Source organism: Eucalyptus grandis, chromosome 4 (genome assembly GCF_016545825.1).
Source record: "Eucalyptus grandis isolate ANBG69807.140 chromosome 4, ASM1654582v1, whole genome shotgun sequence".
Lineage (NCBI taxonomy): Eukaryota > Viridiplantae > Streptophyta > Magnoliopsida > Myrtales > Myrtaceae > Eucalyptus > Eucalyptus grandis.
In genome coordinates this window covers 16962451-16982006 of record NC_052615.1, presented here as the reverse complement: position 1 = coordinate 16982006, position 19556 = coordinate 16962451, and the positions used below count along the sequence as shown (strand labels likewise).

Genomic DNA, 19556 nt, shown 5'->3' with positions numbered 1-19556 from the left:
CTAGAGATATCATGAGCAATTGCTCAATTAATAATATAACACTCAATAAATCAAAATTATAAATAAATAAATTGCCCAAAACAGGTAAAATTTTTAATTCTTCAACCAAAGCAAAAGCTCCATTAAGTCCACACATGAAGTGTTCTGTAAAGCGTTAACTAAATAACATATGCATTTCGACCAAAAACAAAAAAATAACATACGCATGACCTAAACATTATTTCTAAGTGAAATGCCAATCAAAATTTTTTGAGTTTTTCTTCTTCTTATAAAAGATTAAACTATATGCAATGCATGAGGTGCAATTTAACTCCAGGATATGTCTACGTGGATTGTAATTGACTAATGGCGTGTGATATGGACAAGTAAAAGAATTAAGAATTAATCTAATATGACATGCAAATTAGGATGATGTGGAATGATGACACGGCAATGTGTGATGACATGGAAATTAGGAAACTAGTTCTATGCATGAGTTATGCATGAAATATATTTGTAATTTTCTTTTAAGACTAAAATAGAAAACTGCTGAAATATGTGATTATCTAATTTAAATTAGAAAATAATTTATATTTAATCACATTCTAAATTAGGTTATTGTTGGGGCTAACAATGTAACCGGCGAGGTATTGTATAGTTTGTATGGTGATGTAATAAAACTTTTGCGAAATACCAAACAATCGCTACTCAAGATATTGGTAGATGTAAGATAGCGTGTGTGATATTGATAAGTAAATACAGTAAAGTATGAGGATCACACAATGATATATAGTGGTTTGGCTTTATACCTAAGACTACATCCACTCTCCAACTAACAACCTTAACAATGGTTGGATTCTACTTAATAATCAGTCATGAAAGTTACAACTAGCTATTAATGTTACTTTCACTTAATAAATCACACTATCAGAATGCACTCGCAAATTACACTTGTACATTAGACCATATGCTAATATAGTGCTAAACCAATACAGACGAGACTTAGTTTATACAAGTAGTGTTCAACGTGTCTAATCACTCACACTTGTTCACCTACACATCATAGCCTAGTTTCTTGTAATGATTTAAGAGAAACATTGATAATACTCACAAATTGTAACCATCTGCTTTTGTTATAGTGAATCATAAAAAATCCATTGGCATGTTTTCAAAAAAATAATTTCCTCATTAGCTACGTGATTCCTTGATGCGCAATTCTAAACTAGGAAATCGATATGAATGCAATCTATTCTAAATGCAATGCAATTTATGTGTTTTTCAAAATAGGAAAGTTTCCAAAATTAATAACATGCAATATATAAATCCACAAAATTAGATATTGACCACATTTAAATAAGGAAATAAGGGCAATCGGGGATCCAGTCTTAGGAGTTAAAAGATCGAAGCTTCAATTGTCAGGCATATAATGCGATATATCAAACTAGGAAATTTCCTATCCTGAGGACGCCTAAAACATTGTACCAAATTTAATTGGGATCAAAATAATCCAAATTAGGAAATTAGATATTCAAAGTGAACAAATAATCTTGGCACTTATCTAAATTGGATTACCAACTCAAACGACGATTGAAACGAGGGGGTTGCGAGGAAGATTCACATTGGCAATAAACGGCAAGAAATGACAAAAGGCAAGAATAGCAACATTGTGAATATTACAAGGAGATCTCTGGATCTTTGATACTTGATTCCCTTAGTGAAGTTGAAGAACTAGGTGTCATAGGGTTCCCTCAAAATTTCAATGCATTTCAACTTAGAACGAACGCAAATTTACTATTTTCGCAAGATGACATGTTGAGCTCTTTAGTCTTGATCTAGAAGCCCAACCGGTTTGGTTTTCTCTACAAAGACATACTTCTAGATATTTTCTTATCAATCTCACCGGAAAAACCCCACAATAATGTCTTATCCATAAAATTTGAGCTCGTGTGTGCATTTTTTTTTTTTGGGGTGCTCTCTCGTATACATTTTCTTTTCTATTGTGCATTGCCAATCCCCCTTTGTAAACCCCACAGGAGTAAGTCTAGGGTTTCTTTTAAAAACTTAACACCCCTACCATTCCTAGTTTGTTTCAATAAGATATGCTGCACATAATTCCAATCATAATATCTTTTATCTCCTCCTAATTCAATCAAATAAAGCAATCTCGCCAATTTTATAATTCCACATGGGCTATACATATGCAATTTTATTAATCTCTAATGGACCTGACTGAATTTCACTTTCCCAAGCTTAGTTCATATAATTTAATTAAGTTCATACACCCCCTTGCTAGTCTATTAACACCAACACAATATTTTACGGGCTTAATTTAAATGCTCATAATATTTTTATGCAATTTAACTAATATTTTTATTTAGAAGTCATAATCAATTAGGAGTGTGCAACCGGACCGGGTATACCCAGTTCTCGGACCGGCTCACCCGAAAATAGGGTCGGGAATTGGTTCCGTTGAAACCAGTTTGGGAACTGGTTCCCAAAATTCGATCCGGTTTAAACGGGTCCGGGAACAAGATCCGAGTGATTACCTATCCGAAACCGGTTCTTAGACCGGTTTTGGAACTGATTCCCGAACCGGTTTTGCAAGTAGAGGTCCAAAACCCTTTGTTTTCACCTCGATTTCTATTCTTACTCCCGCAATCACACGACGTTTTTCCTCTTGGCTCTCTCAAACACGCACGACACTCCTCCTTTGTCATTCCTCTTCCTCACTTGCTTCCCTCCCTCACCGGCTCCCTCTCGCACTGTCTGATGGATGGACGATGTTCATTGCCGCCAAATTCTTGTGTATCACATGGATTTGCTTGCCTAATTTCTCTTTTGTAGGAGGAGTTATGCTTACATAAATGAGTAGCCTCATGTAGTAGTTGTAGGAATAAGACTAATATTAGACCCATTGCTAATTCTTTGCCTTATGATTTTATTTATTATAATTAGTCTTGTGGATCCTTAATTTTCGTTTAGTAAAAAAAGTTAATGTATTTATTTATTACAAGTGCGTAATGTTTTAATACAAATTAGGAGGATTACGTTATTTTTCGCGTATTAATATAAAATTTGAAGTCATATAGGATATCGGGAGATTACAAAACAGGTTCCAGTAGAAAATGGTTGACTTGGAACAGAAAAATAGGGTGGGTTGGGTACAAGGTCCAATACAACACAGTGTTAGGTATAAGGTCTAGAAAAGATGAACCGGTTATAACATGGTCGGGTACAGGGTCTAGGTCTAGACCCTACCTATCCTGAACTCGATCACCCCTATAATCAATCATTAATTTTCTATATAATAAATGTATAAATGAGTTATTAAAATTTAGGTATGAACAATCTTCCACAAAATTTCTAAATAGAAAAAAGTCTCCATGGAGGTCATTGTCACAAAGCCTAAGCCCAAACAACATTTCAAAGAGATCCAATACTCTTGAGAGAAATCATGCGAGGTCTTTGGTGAGAGTCGGTTTGGATTATTTAGGAGTGTCAATGGTTTTATTCGGATTTCTTAGGGAAAAAAATGAAAAATTTAGGACAATCTCTAGTGAAAATAGGGGTACATTTGGCAACATTTTTATTTCGAAGAATAATTTCTTTTCAGAAATAGTTTTTTTTCTATTTCTATTTCCTAGAACAGTTTCTAAATAAAAGAATACATTAATTTCTATTATCGGAATAAAAAAAGAATAGGAATGCGTTTGGTACAACCTATAGTTTTTTTTTTGTAATGTAGAATTCCTTTTAATTTTTTAATAATTTTTTTTTGGATATTTTTCCCTCTCTTCTTTTTCTTGCTCCTCCTCTAGTCGGTGGTGGGTGGTGATCTATTAGAATGCACTCATTGAAATTACACTTGGACACTGGACCATCGGCTAATATAGTGATAAACCAATACAAAGAGTCACAAAACATAGATGATTTTTGACTTAGTTTCTACAAGTAGTATTCAATTTGTCTAATCACTCACACTTGTTCACCTACACATCATAGCCTAGTTTCTCGTAATGATTCAAGAGAAACGTTAATAATACTCACAAACTATAATCATCTTCATTTGTTACAGTGAATAATAGTACCAAAGATAGTTTTGGAATCATCAAAAGTTCATAGGCATGTTCTCCCAACAATAATTTCCTCATTAATTACATGATTCCTAAATATGTAATTCTAAATTGGGAAATCGATATGAATGCAATCTATTCTAAATGCAGTGCAATTTATGTGTTTTTCAAAATAGGAAAGTTTCCAAAATTAATAACATGCAATATATAAATCCACAAAATTAGATATTGACCAAATTTAGATAAGGAAATAAGGGCAATGGGGGATCTAGTCTTAGGATTTAAAAGATCAAAGCCTCAATTGTCAAGCATATAATGCGATATATCAAACTAGGAAACTTCCTATCTTGAGGACGCCTAAAACATTGCACCGAATTGAATTAGAATAAAATAATCCAAATTAGGAAATTAGCTATTCAAAGTGAACAAATGAACTTGGAACTTATATAAATTGGACTACCGACTCAAACGACGACTACTGAAGCAAGGGGGTCGCGAGGAAGATTCACAGTGGCAATAACCGGCAAGGAATGACAAGAGGCAGGAATAGCAACGTCGGGGACTGTGAATATCACAAGGAGAGCTTTGGATCTTTGATACTTGATTACCTTAGTAAAGCTGAAGAACTAGGTGTCATAGGGGTCTCCTCAAAATTACAATGCATTTCAACTTAGAACGAACACAAAATTATTGTTTTCACGAGATCGCATCTTGAGCTCTTGAGTCTTGATCTAGAAGTCCAACTGGTTTGGTATTCTCCACAAAGACATACTTCTAGATATTTTCTCATCAATCCCACCGGATAAACTCAATAATAATGCCTTATCGTATTCTCTATAAAATTTGAGCTCGTGTGTGTATGTTATTTTTTTTGTGCCATCTTGTATATATTTTCTTTTCGAATAAGTGCTACGAAATCATAAAACTTGTCACGAAAATACGAAAATGCAATTGAGTCATAAACTTGCAAAAAGTGCAATCAAATCCTAAAATTTGTCAAATTGTTTCAATCAAGTCCTAAAATTAACGCCATTAACTTTTTAATGGAAAATACCGATGTTGCATTTAAAATTAATTTTTATTTTCCATGTGGCTTTTTAAATTTTTATTTATTAAAATTAGATTTAAAAATTAAAAAAAGAAAAGTTAAAATTTATTTAAAAAACAAAACAATTCAAAAAAAAAAAAAAAATGGCAGCCGCCGCCATCGCCGGCCCCTCTCGACGATGGCGGCAACAGCCGAGGGAGGAGCTGCCTTTTTTTTTTAACAATTTTAAAAATAAATTTTAACTTTTTTTTTAGTTTTAAATCTATATTTTTAAATTGAATAAAAAATAATTTAAAAAGTCACGTGGAAAATAAAAATTATTTAAAATTCCACGTCAACATTTTCTGTTAAAAGAAGTTGACGGCGTTAACTTTAGGACTCGATTGAAACAATTTGACAAATTTTAGGACTTGATTGCATTTTTTACAAGTTTTAGGACTCAATTGCATTTTCGTGACAAGTTTTAGGACTTCTGTAGCACTTATCATTGTCTTTTCTATTGTGCAATTAGGGGTATACGCCAATCTCACTCAGAAAATAGGGTCAGGAACTGATTCCCGTTGAAGTCGGTCCAGGAACCGGTTCCCAAAATTTGGAACCGGTTTAAACCAGTATGGGAACAGGTTTCGAATGATTACCCACCCGGAAACCGGTTCCTAGACCAGTTTTGGAACTGGTTCTCGGATCGGTTTTGTAAATAGAGGTCTAAAACCCTTTTTTTTTCCTCCGATTTCTATTCTTACTCTCGCAATCACATGACGTTTTTTCTCTTGGCTCTTTCAAACACGCACGGCACTCCTCCTTTGTCATTTCTCTTCATCACTTGCTTCCCTCCCTCATCGGCTCCCTCTTGACCGTCCGATGGAAGGACGGTGTTCGTCGCTGCCAAATTCTTGTCTATCACATGGATTGACTCACTTAATTTCCCTTTTGTAGGAGGAGTTATGCTTGCATAAATGAGTAATTTCATGTAGTAGTTGTGGGAATAAGACTAATATTAGACCCATATTTGTTGCTAATTCTTTGCCTTATGATTTTATTTATTATAATTAGCCTTATGGATCCTTAATTTTCGTTTAGTAAAAAAATTCATGTATTTTTCAATATAAATTAGGAAAATTACGTTATTTTCTCACGTATTAATATAGAATTTGAAATCGTATAGGATATCGGGAGATAACAAAACAGGTTCCAGTGGAAATAGGGTTGACTTTGGAATCGGATCGGAAGAACATGGTGGATTGAGTACAGGGTCTAACACAAACATGGTCGAGTATAGGGTCTAGAAAAGAGGAACCGGTTATAACATGATCGGGTATAGGGTTTAAGTCTAGACCCTACTCACCCTGGACCCGATCACCCCTATCACCAATCCCCCTTTGTAGGGTTTCTTTTAAAAACTTGACACCCCTACCACTCTTGGTTTGTTTCAATAAGATATATTGCATATAATTTCAATCATAATATATTTTATCTCCTCCTAATTCAATCAAATAAAGCAATCTTGCCAATTTTATAATTCCACATGTGCTATACATATGCAATTTTATTAATCTCTAATGGACCTGACTGAATTTCACTTTCCCAAGCTTAGTTCATATAATTTAATTAAGCTCATACACCCCCTTGCTAGTCTATTAATGCCAAGAAATATTCTGCGGGCTTAATTTAAATGCTCGTAATATTTATATGCAATTTAGCTAATGTTTTTTTATTTAGAAGTCATAATCGATCCCTAATTTTCTATACAATAAATGTATAAATGAGTTATTAAAATTTAGGTATCAACAATTTTCCACAACAATTTCCTTTTTTTTTAAAGCCTCCATGGAGGTTTTTGTCACAAAGCCTAAGCCCAAACAACATTTGAAAGAGAACCAATACTCTTGAGAGAAGTCATGTGAGGTTGCCGGTGAGAGTTGGCTTGGATTTTTTAGGAGTGTCAATGGTTTTGTTTGGACTTCTTGGGGAAAAAAAAAAAACATTTAGGATGATATCTATTGAAAAATAAGAGTGTTTGGTAACATTTATGTTTCAATGAACAACTTCTTTTTAGAAATAATCTTTTTTTTTTTTTTATTTCCTAAAATAATTTCCGAGTAAAAAAACATGTGTGGTAACTACACAAAATTTTTATTCTTGTAATAGAAAAGGAATAGGAATACGTTTGATACGACCGACAAATTTTTTTGTAATGTATAATTTCTTTTAATTTTTAGTATTTTATTTTATTTTTTAAGATTTTTTTCCTTCTCTTCTTCTTCTTTCTCCTCCTCTAGTGGATGGCAAACGACAAGGAGGGGCGGGCGGTGAGGAAGAAGAAGAAAAGAAAAAAAAAGAAAAGAAAGAAAATGAATTATTTCTAGAAATTGTTCTTAGGATGAAAGAGTTACTTTTTTTTTTTTTTCTTATTTTTGTTTCAAATTTATTCCCCCTGACTACTTTTCTATTTCAGAGAATAAAAAAATTAGTTAATATTACCTAACGGAATTTTGTTATTTTTTTGTTTTGGAAAATAAAAGAATAAAATAATAAAGAAATTAGAATGTTACCATGTGCACCCTAGATGTTTGGACTTTTGAGGTGCCCCATCACTCAATAAAAAAATCTTGAATTTGAATGTACTTCTCAGCAAAATTGACAGATCTGTAGGAAATTTAATTTTATCTGTAATTTAAGATTCTTTCATTTTTTAAAATAAAAATTTGACCGACCATCATTTGAAAAAATGAAAAGTCAGAGGTCAAAGAGTACTACTTATTTTTACAAATTTATCGCATAAAAAATTGGTAAATCAATACATCTTTAAATTACAATATTTCTTACTTTGTATTCATGATTCCGTTAATATAATTAAGATAAGCCACTCGAGCAAAAAGTTTTTCTTATTAATGAATAATATCTAGGGATTCGCCAAGTACATTATATCTATAATAATTCGATTTTCAATATATCGATCCCGCCAAACAAAAGAGCAATCAGAAAATTGTTGATAATTTAAATCACGCGCTTCAAATTGGAAGGCTAAAAACAATTTTTTTTTTTCAGTAAATAGCCAAAAAAAAAGAGAGAGAGAAAAAGGAAATATTAAATCCCCGGAAATTCCACGTCACCCTGCGTTGCAGCCTCCTCCCGCAACGGCTCGCGTTTCGATTCGCGTTTCCTCTCCCTTCCTTTCCTTTCCTTTCCTTTCCATTTCCGCTCTCGATTACAAAAACGGCAACGCAGGCGAAGCAAACACGCTGCTCCAACCCAATCTCTTCTCTCTCTCTCTCTCTCCTTTTTCTCTCTAAAACCTCCCCTTCGATGCAGCGGGCGAGCTCCGATTCGATCGCCGCCGCCGCCGCCCGGCGGGCCGAAACCCTAACCCTAACGCTCCCGCCGCACTCTCCTGCCCACTGAATTTCGCCACCCCACCACGGCCACGGCCACGGCCACGCCACGGCCACCGCCACCGCCGCCACCACCACAGCCGTCCCCTCCCCCGACATGGACACCGAGAGAATCACCCCGATCTCGCGAGAAAACCCTAGGGGCTTCTCCTTCAAGCCCGCGCCCAGCGACGTCGTCCCGAAGCCGCTGCCCCCGCTGACGGTCCTGGACCGGTTCCGGGCCCTGCTGAAGCAGCGGGACGACGAGTTGAGGGCCGCCGACGACGGGGCGGCGGCGGCGGCGGCGTCCAGCACGGGGGAGGTGGTGGCCGTCTACGAGGCGGTCCTGTCGGAGCTGATATTCAATTCGAAGCCAGTCATCACCGATCTGACGATCATAGCCGGGGAGCAGCGGGAGCACGCCGAGGGCATTGCGGACGCGATTTGTTCTCGGATTATTGAGGTCCGTGGGCTCCGACAGCGTTTAGGTTTAGGGCTTTTTTTTTGTTTCTTCTTTTTGGCCCCATTTTGAGATGGTTGTACAAGGATGTGGGATTTGTGAGCTAGTGTCTTGTATAAACGGGATAAAGTTGGCGCCTTTTTTCTTATTTTCTCCTCCCTTCTTTCAGTGATAGTTATTTTTGATGCGATTCAATCGTGGAGGTCTCGGTTGTGAATTCGAAGTTGGTCATTTAATTTATGTCTTTACTAGTTATAATCGCGTTCAATTCGATCGCGAGCTAATAACCCAGTATAAGAAGAGAGAAATTTTAAACTTAAATTGAGTATTTGGCATTTGAGTGTTTGAAATTCTGCGCCAGCGAGGGGATGGCTCTCTCCATTGCGTGATCGGAGTTAGCTTTAGGTGCAAAGAGATTGCGTATGGGCGTTGCACCAACTGAAGAGTTTGCATTTTTGCAGGTCCCTGTCGAGCAAAAATTACCGTCACTATATCTACTGGATAGCATTGTTAAGAATATTGGGAGAGTTTATGTTAGGCACTTTGCGACCCGGCTACCTGAGGTGAGCCATTGCAATGTAGAGCACAGTCATGTATTATATAAGAGTATTGAGAGTTTCGGTCTACTTACTGTAGTGACTGCATTTGTTTTATGTTTTGTGAAGGTTTTCTGCGAGGCTTACAGACAAGTTGACCCTAACCAATATGGGGCAATGCGCCACCTTTTTGGCACATGGTCATCTGTTTTTCCACCACCGGTCCTTCGCAAAATTGAGTCGGAACTGCAATTTTCTTCTTCAGCTAGTGATCAACGGGCTAGCCTGTCTTCCTTGAGGGCTTCAGAATCTCCTCGGCCATCTCATGGTATTCATGTCAATCCAAAGTATGTGCGTCAGTTGGAACATTCATCTGCTGAAAGTGTAAGCCTTTGAACATTCTGTTCTTCCCTTTCTTGATTGTGATGTCATAGCATATGTTATAGGCATACTATACTCTGCAATGATATCTTATACACGATGCTTTTTGATGGGAAGTATATCCATGCATGATCACTGATGTTTCTTCATGTTAGACATTAACTATATTAGGTGACGTAGTTCATTCATGGGTTCCACATGTTATTAACATTACGATGGACTGTTAGGAGTAAGTCACTCTTCATGGTGCTCTAGATTTTATCTACAGGGTTTTTACCTATGCAGCCCAGCTTTTCCCTTTTGTCTTTTTGAGGTTGGAAATGATAGATTTTGGGAGGTAAAACTTAGCTAGGCTTGATTATCATTGATTAAGTTCTCCATCAAGTAATTATGGAAGTACACTATATGAAGTTGTAGAGGTTGGCTGTTATTGTTCACCATGCGTCTGCAGACTTTTGCAGATGTGATAATGGACATCTGCCTGGTGTACTAATATTGGTAAATGGGATGTAGACGTATCTGAAATTTTTTAGATGGGTCACTGGTTGGGGGAGGGGGGAGGGTGAGGTTGTCGTGCTGTGGATTCATTATGTGGAAATAGCATCCAGGCAGGAGCTTTCAAAACTCTGAACCACCATGGACGTTCGTATGATGGTTAAACAGTTAAAACTAAAATGAGACGACGTCTAATTTTCGTGATACCTCCAGGAGTAAAACTCCTCTGATCTAAATGGCTGAAGACATGCTTAAATGCAATTCCGCTAGTGTGTGAGAATCTGATGATGGTTTCTTTTTTCACAGGTTGGAGGTGAAGCTTCTAAGTTGAGGTCAACAGAAAACAATATTCGTTCATCCTATCCCCCGAGGGCAAATAAGCTTCAACCATCTCCCAATGCTGCTTTTACAAGGACTTTGTCCCCTCTAAGAAGAGGAACTGATACGACTTTTTCTACAGAAATAGATGAATTTACTGCTGATAGCACATCGAGGAAATTTGACAGGGCTTCTCCATCTCACCCTGCCTCTGAATATGACCTTGCAAGAGCAGTAGGTAGAGAGGAGCTGTCAAATGATTGGCAAAGGAATCAATTTTTTGATGTTGGTCGAAAGCGTTTGGGAAATTCTTCTGCAATCAATCTCACCAATGGACGCAGTCATATGAATCCTAGAGCATTGATTGATGCATATGGAGATGACAAGAGGAAAAGTACCTCCATCCATAAGCCCAGCCCAATTGAGCACTCGGACATCAGAGGAAAGGTGGCTCCCATGTCATGGCAAGATACAGAAGAGCAGGAGTTCAATTGGGAAGATATGAACCGCAGTTTGGCAGATCGTGGTAGAAGTAACAATATAGTGCGATCATCTGTTCAACCTTACGGCGGCTCAAGGTCTAGGTTGGGAGGCAGGTTTTCTGGTCTGCCTCCTGCAACAGCACGAGATGATCCCTCTATATATATTGGAGATGCCTCTATTACGGTATGCTCCAATGACTGCGATCTCAGCTTTAGCTAGTGCTTTTTCATCTTTAAAAGTTTGGAAGTTTGAGATATAAACCTCCAGTCTTCATCCTGTGTTAGATTGCAATACTGCTGTTCTGTTTATGTCCTATATCACTTTTCATGTTAACGAAGATTTTGTTCTGCTGGCATCGTGCTGAATAATGTATGAAACAAACTTAAGGCCAATTAGATGTGTTTGGTTTGGTATCACAACCTATCCACACAAACGCACATACTTGCATGCACAGTTTTCAATCCATCTCCATTTCTCATGCATCTTTTTCTAGAAGTTTCCACAACCAAAGCAGTTCCTATTTCAGCTCCCAATCTCTTTCTTTGCATGTTAGCTGGAATCATCATGTCAAAAATTGGGATAATTTGCTCTTTACCATGAATCCTGCATTTGCATTGTATGTGATTCATTTTCCGGTGGAACTGTTTGTAAGGAGTTGATTTGCTATCTTTCATAACATTTGAAAGTTTAAATACTTGTGCAGTCTGGTCCTGGATCAGTTGAAAAATTGCCTAGACTTCAAAGCGAGACAAATAAAATTCCTGGTTCCCGCTATTCTGAGAAACCATTGAATTTGTCAACACACACTTCCCAACAATTCCTCAATAGGGGGAGAGTTTCCAGTTTACAGACAATGTCTTCAGCTGGAGGTATGCCAGTAGGTGATGAGAAACTGATTCCTGGTTACAGAAAGCTTCCTGTTGCTGAACAAGTTGACAGGACTATCCCACCAAGAATGGATTCTTCGACTTTTGAATCCACTTACCCCGCCAATCTTTCCACATCAACTGGCACTTGGCCTGCAATTAATGTGCATAAGTCTAACTCCCTTCCTGTTCGACCTGTACTTCCCCGGCAGCAGCAGTCGACTGGCTCGGTCATTATTTCGGGTCCTAGTACTGCTGCAAATCAAGGTGCAAATCGCCCTTTGCTTATGGTTGAACACCAACTTGATAAGTTGGACGGCAAGGAGCTACCTTCTACTACGAAGATATCAGTACCCAATCAGCATGGTGGGTTCATGCCACTGAATCGGCAAAAGAACCAAAATACTCCATTTCAACCTCAGTTTCAACCTATACAGGAAGCTCAAGGAAAAGTTCTCCCATCTTCTGCAGCAACTGCATCATCTCATATGGTAGCACCTGGATTAAATTATGGGTTTACAGGACAAGGTCACCGTCCAATTCTATCCTCAGGGCAAGGAAATATTTTGCAAATAGCGCAATCTTCTATACCAATCCAAAACATCCCAAACAACATGATGCAATTTCAGGGTGGATCCTTGCCTCCCCTGCCTCCAGGTCCTCCTCCTGTCCCTTCGCAGTCATTACCAATGTCACAAATTCCCACTGCAGCTCTACCTAATAATTTAGGTGGAAATGCATATCATGGTTTAATCAATTCTCTCATGGCTCGAGGAGTGATCACACTAACGAATCAGACCCCTGTGCAGGTATTAGTTCAAACATTAATTACTTGTAGCTGGTTCTATATTTTGTTTGTTGACATTAAAAATGGTATTTCTGTACATGGATTTTGAATATATCCAGGATTCTGTTGGTGTTGATTTTAACATGGACCTTCTTAAAGTTCGTCACGATTCTGCAATAAGAGCCCTATATGATGATCTCCCAAGACAATGTACAACATGTGGCTTGAGGTTTAAGTTTCAAGAAGAGCACAGTAGCCATATGGATTGGCATGTGACCAAGAACCGAATGTCTAAGAGTCGCAAGCAGAAACCTTCACGGAAATGGTTTGTAAGTACGAGCATGTGGCTCAGTGGTGCGGAGGCATTGGGAGCTGAGGCAGTTCCTGGGTTTTTGCCTGCTGAGAGTACTGAAGAAAAGAAGAGCGATGAAGAAATGGCAGTTCCTGCTGATGAAGATCAAAATGCATGTGCGTTGTGTGGGGAACCTTTTGATGATTTCTATAGTGATGAGACAGAAGAATGGATGTATAAAGGAGCTGTATACATGAATGCACCAGATGGTTCAACTGCTGGAATGGAAAGGTCTCAGTTAGGTCCTATTGTACATGCTAAATGCCGGTCGGAATCTAATGAAGTATCCCCTGGAAATTTTTCCAGAGATGAAGGGGTAAGTTGCCCTCCTGATGAAAGATTGGGTTTCCTTTTCCCCTGTTTTATGTTTTTGCCTTGCTCAAACCACAATCACTCTAGTCATGTTTTGTTTGATAGGATGATGCTTGTGTGCAATTGCTCTGCATATTCTTTTTCTTAGAATAAAATTGTTGTGTTCTGATATGGCTAGAGTATGAATATGTTAGCAGCATGCAATTAGTGGAATTCTTCCTATATGCTGTGATAAGATGAATAAATGTGTTTCTGTTATCCTCTGTCGTCATCAGTTAATCTGCTGCATCATACCATAAAACTGGATACATCTCTTTGAAGTTTGATAGCCTGTTCATGCTATGATTTAAGTGAAGAAATAAACTTTTGACACTTTTTCTCTTTGTTTTCCCCTGTGCAGGGAAACGCCGAAGAGGGTAGTCAAAGAAAACGATTGCGGAGTTAATCAGATCAATCTGTCTTCTGTAATACTGTGTCTGTTCAGTCATTGATCTTATTCTACTGTAGTGTTGGAGCATGGGAGATAGGCTGAGAAATCTTGTACATGTATAGTTCAAGTTGTACCATGGCAATCATAGTAAAAGGTCGCAATCATCTCGCATTGTTTATGACGATCTTTTCAGATCCTGACAATCAAAACGAAGAGAAGACTGCGAACGACGGCCCACATCTTTTAATGCTAATTGTATTGGAGGATTTCATGGAAAAGTCATGTGGGTTAAATTATTGTTATTCAAAAGAAAATGGGAGGCAATCCCTCCTTTTTAGCGGTTGGGGTCATTTGGTAGTCGCAGGGTAGCTTCTTCTTTCTTTTGGGCCCTCCTGCTTGGAATATCCAGGGGTGGCTTAGTATTCAACTTTTAATGATTCCATATTTTGTCGCTCGTATGGTGATTCTTAACTTGATATAGGTAATGACCAATAATGTTTTCCGGATTTGTTTTGAAGATCATATATTTGCACGAAGCATATGATTGTTCCTTCAATGTCATTGTAAATTATCGGTGTTGATTTCGCTTAACACCTTGGAGAACTTAGATCAAGCGGCAGCGTTCACACGGGATCTGAGGTGCTCTGCAAATCCTCTAGGCTATGACATTGACGAGGAAAACATCAATCTTGCAATTTTTACACCCTAAACATCTTGCTAGTTTTATGCGTTGAGGGTGGGTCGGTGTTGAAAGAACAGAGGCGCGTCTCTATCTCCTCATCCGCTGCAATTCACCACAACCTTTGTGGAATCGGGGAGGGTCGGGCAAAGTTTTCTTCACATTTGCCAACGCATGAGCGGCTTCCATTGCTGGGATTACGCCTTCCTATCTAGATAGCAATTGGTATGCTGCAACCAAAAACAGTATGTCACACGAATTAATCAGGATTGATTTTTGTATTCGTGGCTTCGTAAGGAATGGGGTGTGGGGTCGAATTGTTTACCGTTCAGAGCTTCTTCGTCGGTGACGGTATGGAATTCTGCTCGTCGTGTCTTCGAGGAAGCTCAGCTCCGGGCCCACTCCTGGATAGTGTAGCCTGGTAAACACAGTTGACAATAGAAACGATCATGAGTTTGGTTCATGATTTGCAAAACTCTAAAATCCCTTAAACAAATGCAAATGACCCTTGACAATTTTTTTTAGATAGCTTTGGCGAAATGCAATTACATCTCCAAAACTCTCCAAAGGCTTTTTAGCCCTAGGGAGGTCTTGAGAACTTTGGAATATTGTATTTCCAGAATGTAAATACAAATTTTTCCTTCAAACTTTGCTCTCACTCAACTTTCAGGTCGTGGAACCCCAGCAAGGCTACTAGGGCCAGATCTGGCCTGCCAGCCGCAGGGTCCTTGCTGGTTGAGTATTTTCATCTAAAAAAGGCAAAAATGCTTTCCAAAGTGTGATTTTGCCGAGCGCCATTTAAGTCAAAATTATTTCTTAATACACTTTAAAATTACAACTTACTAAACACTACTTATTTGTTGGAAAACCCTTATAGCCCAAAGGCTTTTGTATTTTCTCAAAGACATTTCTTAAAACCGAACCAAACATGCATCCTGTATAGAAGTTGAAATAGGGAGTGATCTTTACCCGACGCCAACGGAGTGAGCACCAAGAACTTGGCCTTCCTGGTCCTGCAACAAGTAGCTCATGGCTCCATGGTAGACCCCAACATGGCCTGTGGCCAGAGTGGCCGCATGCCTCCCTGAGTCAAGGCCAGACCCAGCCGCCTCCACACCAACCAGCCTCACCCCCTCATCACCAACGAACTCATGGAAGATCCCCAGCGCATTGGAGCCACTCCCGATGCATGCCACCACCGCGTCTGGCCACCCTCCCCACCGCTTCATCGCCAGCCTCCTCGTCTCCCTCCCGATGATGGATTGGAACTCCCTCACCATGCACGGACATGGGCGTGGACCCACCACCGTCCCTGTCAGGTAGTAGCTCCCCTCCAGGTCGTTCATCCATTGCCTTATGGCCTCTGAGCTTGCATCATTGAAGCTCCCCTCCACTCTGGTCATCTGCAAGATTGAACTAGATCAGATTTCCAGCTTATTGGTTTGTTGATGTTGGTGGGAAATTGATGGGGGTCTAGCCAGTGTTCATTTGAAATGTTTCTGTATGTTTCACTGGGGTTTCTCTTGCTCTCACTTTCAGAATAAAAAACAAACTTTGCTAGAACAGTCCACTCTCTTAAATTTCCACATTTATCTGACATATCCTCCCATGAACACTTGTGCAGATACAACTCTATGCAAGTTGCAAGTAAAATGAAAGTCGCTTCATGCAAGAATATTCTAACCTGAGCACCTAGTAGCTTGATCAAAAACACATTAGAAGCTTGCTTCTCCATATCCTCGGAACCCAAGAAGATGATGCAATCCAGGGACAGCTTAGCGCACACGGCGGCGGTTGCTACGCCATGCTGGCCAGCTCCTGTCGCTGCCACCACCCTTTGCCGGCCCATGCGCTTGGCGATCATCGCCTGTGCGATGGCATTGTTCATCTTGTGTGCGCCGCAGTGGTTGAGATCTCTCTCTTCAGGTAATAGCCAGCTCCGCCTGCGATTTTATCGATCACAGTTGGGAAAATATATGTATCAGGTTCGTACATATGGTCAGAAAACCAACAATTTCTCTTCCATAGTTGTAGCCACCACCGAAAAAGATGGTCAAAGGAAAACAGGGCAGGGAAATAGTAGAAAATAATGTTTCTTTTCTCGTCCTAGAAGACAAAAGGTGTAAGTTGGAGTTAAAGAGGAACGAATAGTGCTGATCATGAAACCAATAATTTATCATATCATTTTTTTTTTCATGTGAGAAATCTCTCCTCACAAACCTGAAATTCAGCATCATGCAGAACAAAGTTGAAGTCAGCTTCAAGCTTGCCCAAGCAACTAATCAACGTCTCAGGCACAAACTTCCCTCCATAAATCCCAAACTTGCCACTCCTCTCTCTTCTCTCAACCTCATCGATTTTTCTTTCGCGCAGCGCCCTCTCCACGTGCAGAGGTCTCGACCCACTTTTCACAGCGCTAGCAGCCGCCGAGTTGTTACTTACAGCTCGTTTCATGCTAGAGATCGGTCGCTTGGTACAAGCAAATAACAATTTGTTGGTGAGAAAGAGATTGGATTTGATGCTCGAAGCCATTGAGTGGAGAACGAATTCAAGGATCGGAAAGTAAGTAGCTGAGAATTATTATGCGTTCGAGCGATGTGGTTACCTAAAGATATCGAACGTGTGTTTATACGCGAATGGCGTCGTGGTCTCTTTCGAAGAGAATATCAGGTTGTGGTTTAGAATTGCTTGGTACGATGAACAAGGCGCGCGCATGCTTTAAACGAGTTTGCACGATTGTTTCATTGTCGTCAGCACATCTCAGGTAAGGTTGACAGTACAAATAAACGAACAAAGTGAGAAATCGATTGCGGGCATCAAGTACTTGCTCGATACTGAAGCCTATCCACTGATCTGTCCTCGTCACAAGCACCCATTTAACACGCTGTAAAATGTATATTCGTTGTTCTCGTTGCTACGGCCATTCTCTCCTCACTTGTGTTCACCAGTACAGCCGTCGAAAATCTCCATATCAACCTCGCCAGCGTCAGGCGATAGTGCCATCGCCATCTCCATTGACAGCCATTATGGAAGTTCATGCGTTTGTGATTCAAAACGTGGAGAATAGTGATAAAAAAAAAGAGAGAAACGTAATATTCATGAAGAGTACACCAACTTATTTGTAAGTTTTACAAGTGACTATCTATAGTAGCAAAATATTAATTACAATCGGTTAGGATCAATCAAAGGAAATATATATAATCTCTTAAATATATTTCTAACAGCCCCTTGAACTCAAGGTAAATTGAAAGATGTTAAATTGAGTTTGGAGAAAAGATCTGGAAAATGCCCAAATGGATGAGTTTTGTTGAAGACATTAGTAGCTTGTTTGGCGCATGTATTAGAGACAAGTGGAGCAATACCTGGAAGAATGCGATATCCAATGAAATGTTAGTCTATTTTAAGGTGCTTGGTGCACCCATGGAAAACATCATTATGTATTATTTAGACAGCACTTTGGCTACCCCAATGACTAACTGATGCATTCTTATGTTTTCTAATAGCCATCACAATCATAATAACTTTGAAATCCTATCAACAACAGCTCAATGGTTTGGTTTTTGCAATCCATTAGATAAGTGAAATGCCAGAAAAGAAACAGTAACCAGTAGTAAAGCAAAAAAGGAACACCAAATATTTGGGGTTCAAGATGTAAGGAATAGAAGAAACCAAAAAATCGAAAAAAGAATTGTCGATTTCAGAACTGACCCAAGAATCGGACTCAATTGATTGGTCTGGTTCGATTCTAAGACTGGTTAGGCCAATTTTAGGTTATAGGGTGAGAATTGACCCGACCCTAGCCATAATGACCACAAGCTCTCATTTGAGGATTTGGCAACCGAAGCTTTAAAAAGTAAGAGACACTGCAAACCATAACTTTGGAATACTGACTTTTGAGCAAAATGAACTCATTGACTAACCTTGACTTGATTTTTTTCAATTTAGGACCGTTCATTTTCCTTTTTTTTTTTTTTTTTTTTTTTTTTTTCTTTCGGTCCTACTCTATTCCTACTCTAATTCTTACTTTCAAACTTTTGCCCTACCTTTTTTAGGAGTCGAAATCCACACTTGAAACTAAATCATCCCCACCCTAATCCCCTCTTAGAATGTGAGGATTCAAACTCCCATCTACTCATTTTATGTTGGAAGGGTGGTCATTAGGACAAACCCCAATGATTCAATTTTTTTTTTTTAACAATCAAGAACTTATTTATTTTCATTTTCCACTTTCTCACGGAAATAAATGAGTTCTTGATTGAAAAAAAAAACTGAATTTATTTATTTATTTATTTATGATAAATGGCATCATTTTGCTCGTGGATGCATTTATTGTACATGTCAATGTAGTTAGTCACGTTTTACCATCAGCTTATGTGATTTTTTTTTTTTTAAGGTGAGTCTTTTAGTCCCTTAAATAAATTTCATCCATTTTTTCAGGATCCTTCCACAAAATGAGATAATACTCCAATCTAAAAAAATGCATACCTATGATTAATCCACGTTTTCGTTACTTTTGTATTCTCTTTTTCCGCGCGTTATTCATTTAAATTTTGCTATTTGAAAATCCCATCAATTGAAATTGTTAGCCACAGATGAAGACGTCCTCCTCTTAGTTTCCACACCAATACTACAATCACTAAATATAGCGTTGTCCATAAACACATCAGGATAAGTGTCATATAACTTTTCACTTAACTTTTAATTGAGTGTCATATAACATTTCAACTGATCAATTGAGTGCTATAATTTTAAGAAGCATGACATTTGTGGTGAGCATTTTTAGATGAATGCGTAATTTATTATTTGAATATTATAACACTTCTCCTCACGCGTAAGCTAAACTTTGGCTTTACTTAAATTGTGAAAATATTTAATTGGAGGAGGCAAATATGAGTTTGGAAGATTCAAATTTCTTTGATACCATGTGAGATTTGATAAGATCGTTACTAACCGTTTAAAAGCTAAAATTGTTATATGAAGACGTGA

The 19556-nt window shown here is 38.5% G+C and overlaps 2 protein-coding genes across 2 annotated transcripts; one reads left to right on the top strand and one right to left on the bottom strand.

The window, feature by feature from the left end:
* Positions 1-8328: 8328 nt before the first annotated feature.
* On the top strand, positions 8329-14187 carry LOC104441387 (polyadenylation and cleavage factor homolog 4). The gene is made up of 7 exons (XM_010054522.3): positions 8329-8934; positions 9393-9494; positions 9597-9851; positions 10650-11327; positions 11848-12819; positions 12917-13465; positions 13862-14187. Exons 1-7 carry the CDS (start codon positions 8590-8592, stop codon positions 13904-13906), a joined length of 2946 nt encoding a protein of 981 aa, XP_010052824.2. The 5' UTR covers positions 8329-8589; the 3' UTR covers positions 13907-14187.
* A 104-nt stretch (positions 14188-14291) lies between these two features.
* Positions 14292-17024, bottom strand: LOC104442908 (tryptophan synthase beta chain 2, chloroplastic-like). Its single transcript, XM_039310757.1, has 6 exons — positions 16791-17024; positions 16612-16676; positions 16255-16513; positions 15540-15973; positions 14896-14988; positions 14292-14800 (listed from the first exon to the last, which is right to left on the bottom strand). The coding sequence occupies exons 1-6, from the start codon at positions 17022-17024 to the stop codon at positions 14782-14784; spliced, it is 1104 nt and encodes a 367-aa protein (XP_039166691.1). The 3' UTR covers positions 14292-14781.
* Between the last annotated feature and the right edge of the window lie 2532 nt (positions 17025-19556).

Excerpts from the sequence above, each read along its gene's own strand:
- LOC104441387 (XM_010054522.3), top strand. The coding sequence starts at position 8,590 with ATGGACACCGAGAGAATCACCCCGATCTCGCGAGAAAACCCTAGGGGC. Across the intron at positions 9,495-9,596 it reads TTGCGACCCGGCTACCTGAG|GTTTTCTGCGAGGCTTACAG; the intron begins GTGAGCCATTGC and ends TGTTTTGTGAAG. Across the intron at positions 12,820-12,916 it reads CGAATCAGACCCCTGTGCAG|GATTCTGTTGGTGTTGATTT; the intron begins GTATTAGTTCAA and ends GAATATATCCAG.
- LOC104442908 (XM_039310757.1), bottom strand. The coding sequence starts at position 17,024 with ATGAAACGAGCTGTAAGTAACAACTCGGCGGCTGCTAGCGCTGTGAAA. Across the intron at positions 15,974-16,254 it reads TCAAGCTACTAGGTGCTCAG|ATGACCAGAGTGGAGGGGAG; the intron begins GTTAGAATATTC and ends TCAATCTTGCAG. Across the intron at positions 14,989-15,539 it reads GCTCACTCCGTTGGCGTCGG|GCTACACTATCCAGGAGTGG; the intron begins GTAAAGATCACT and ends TGTGTTTACCAG.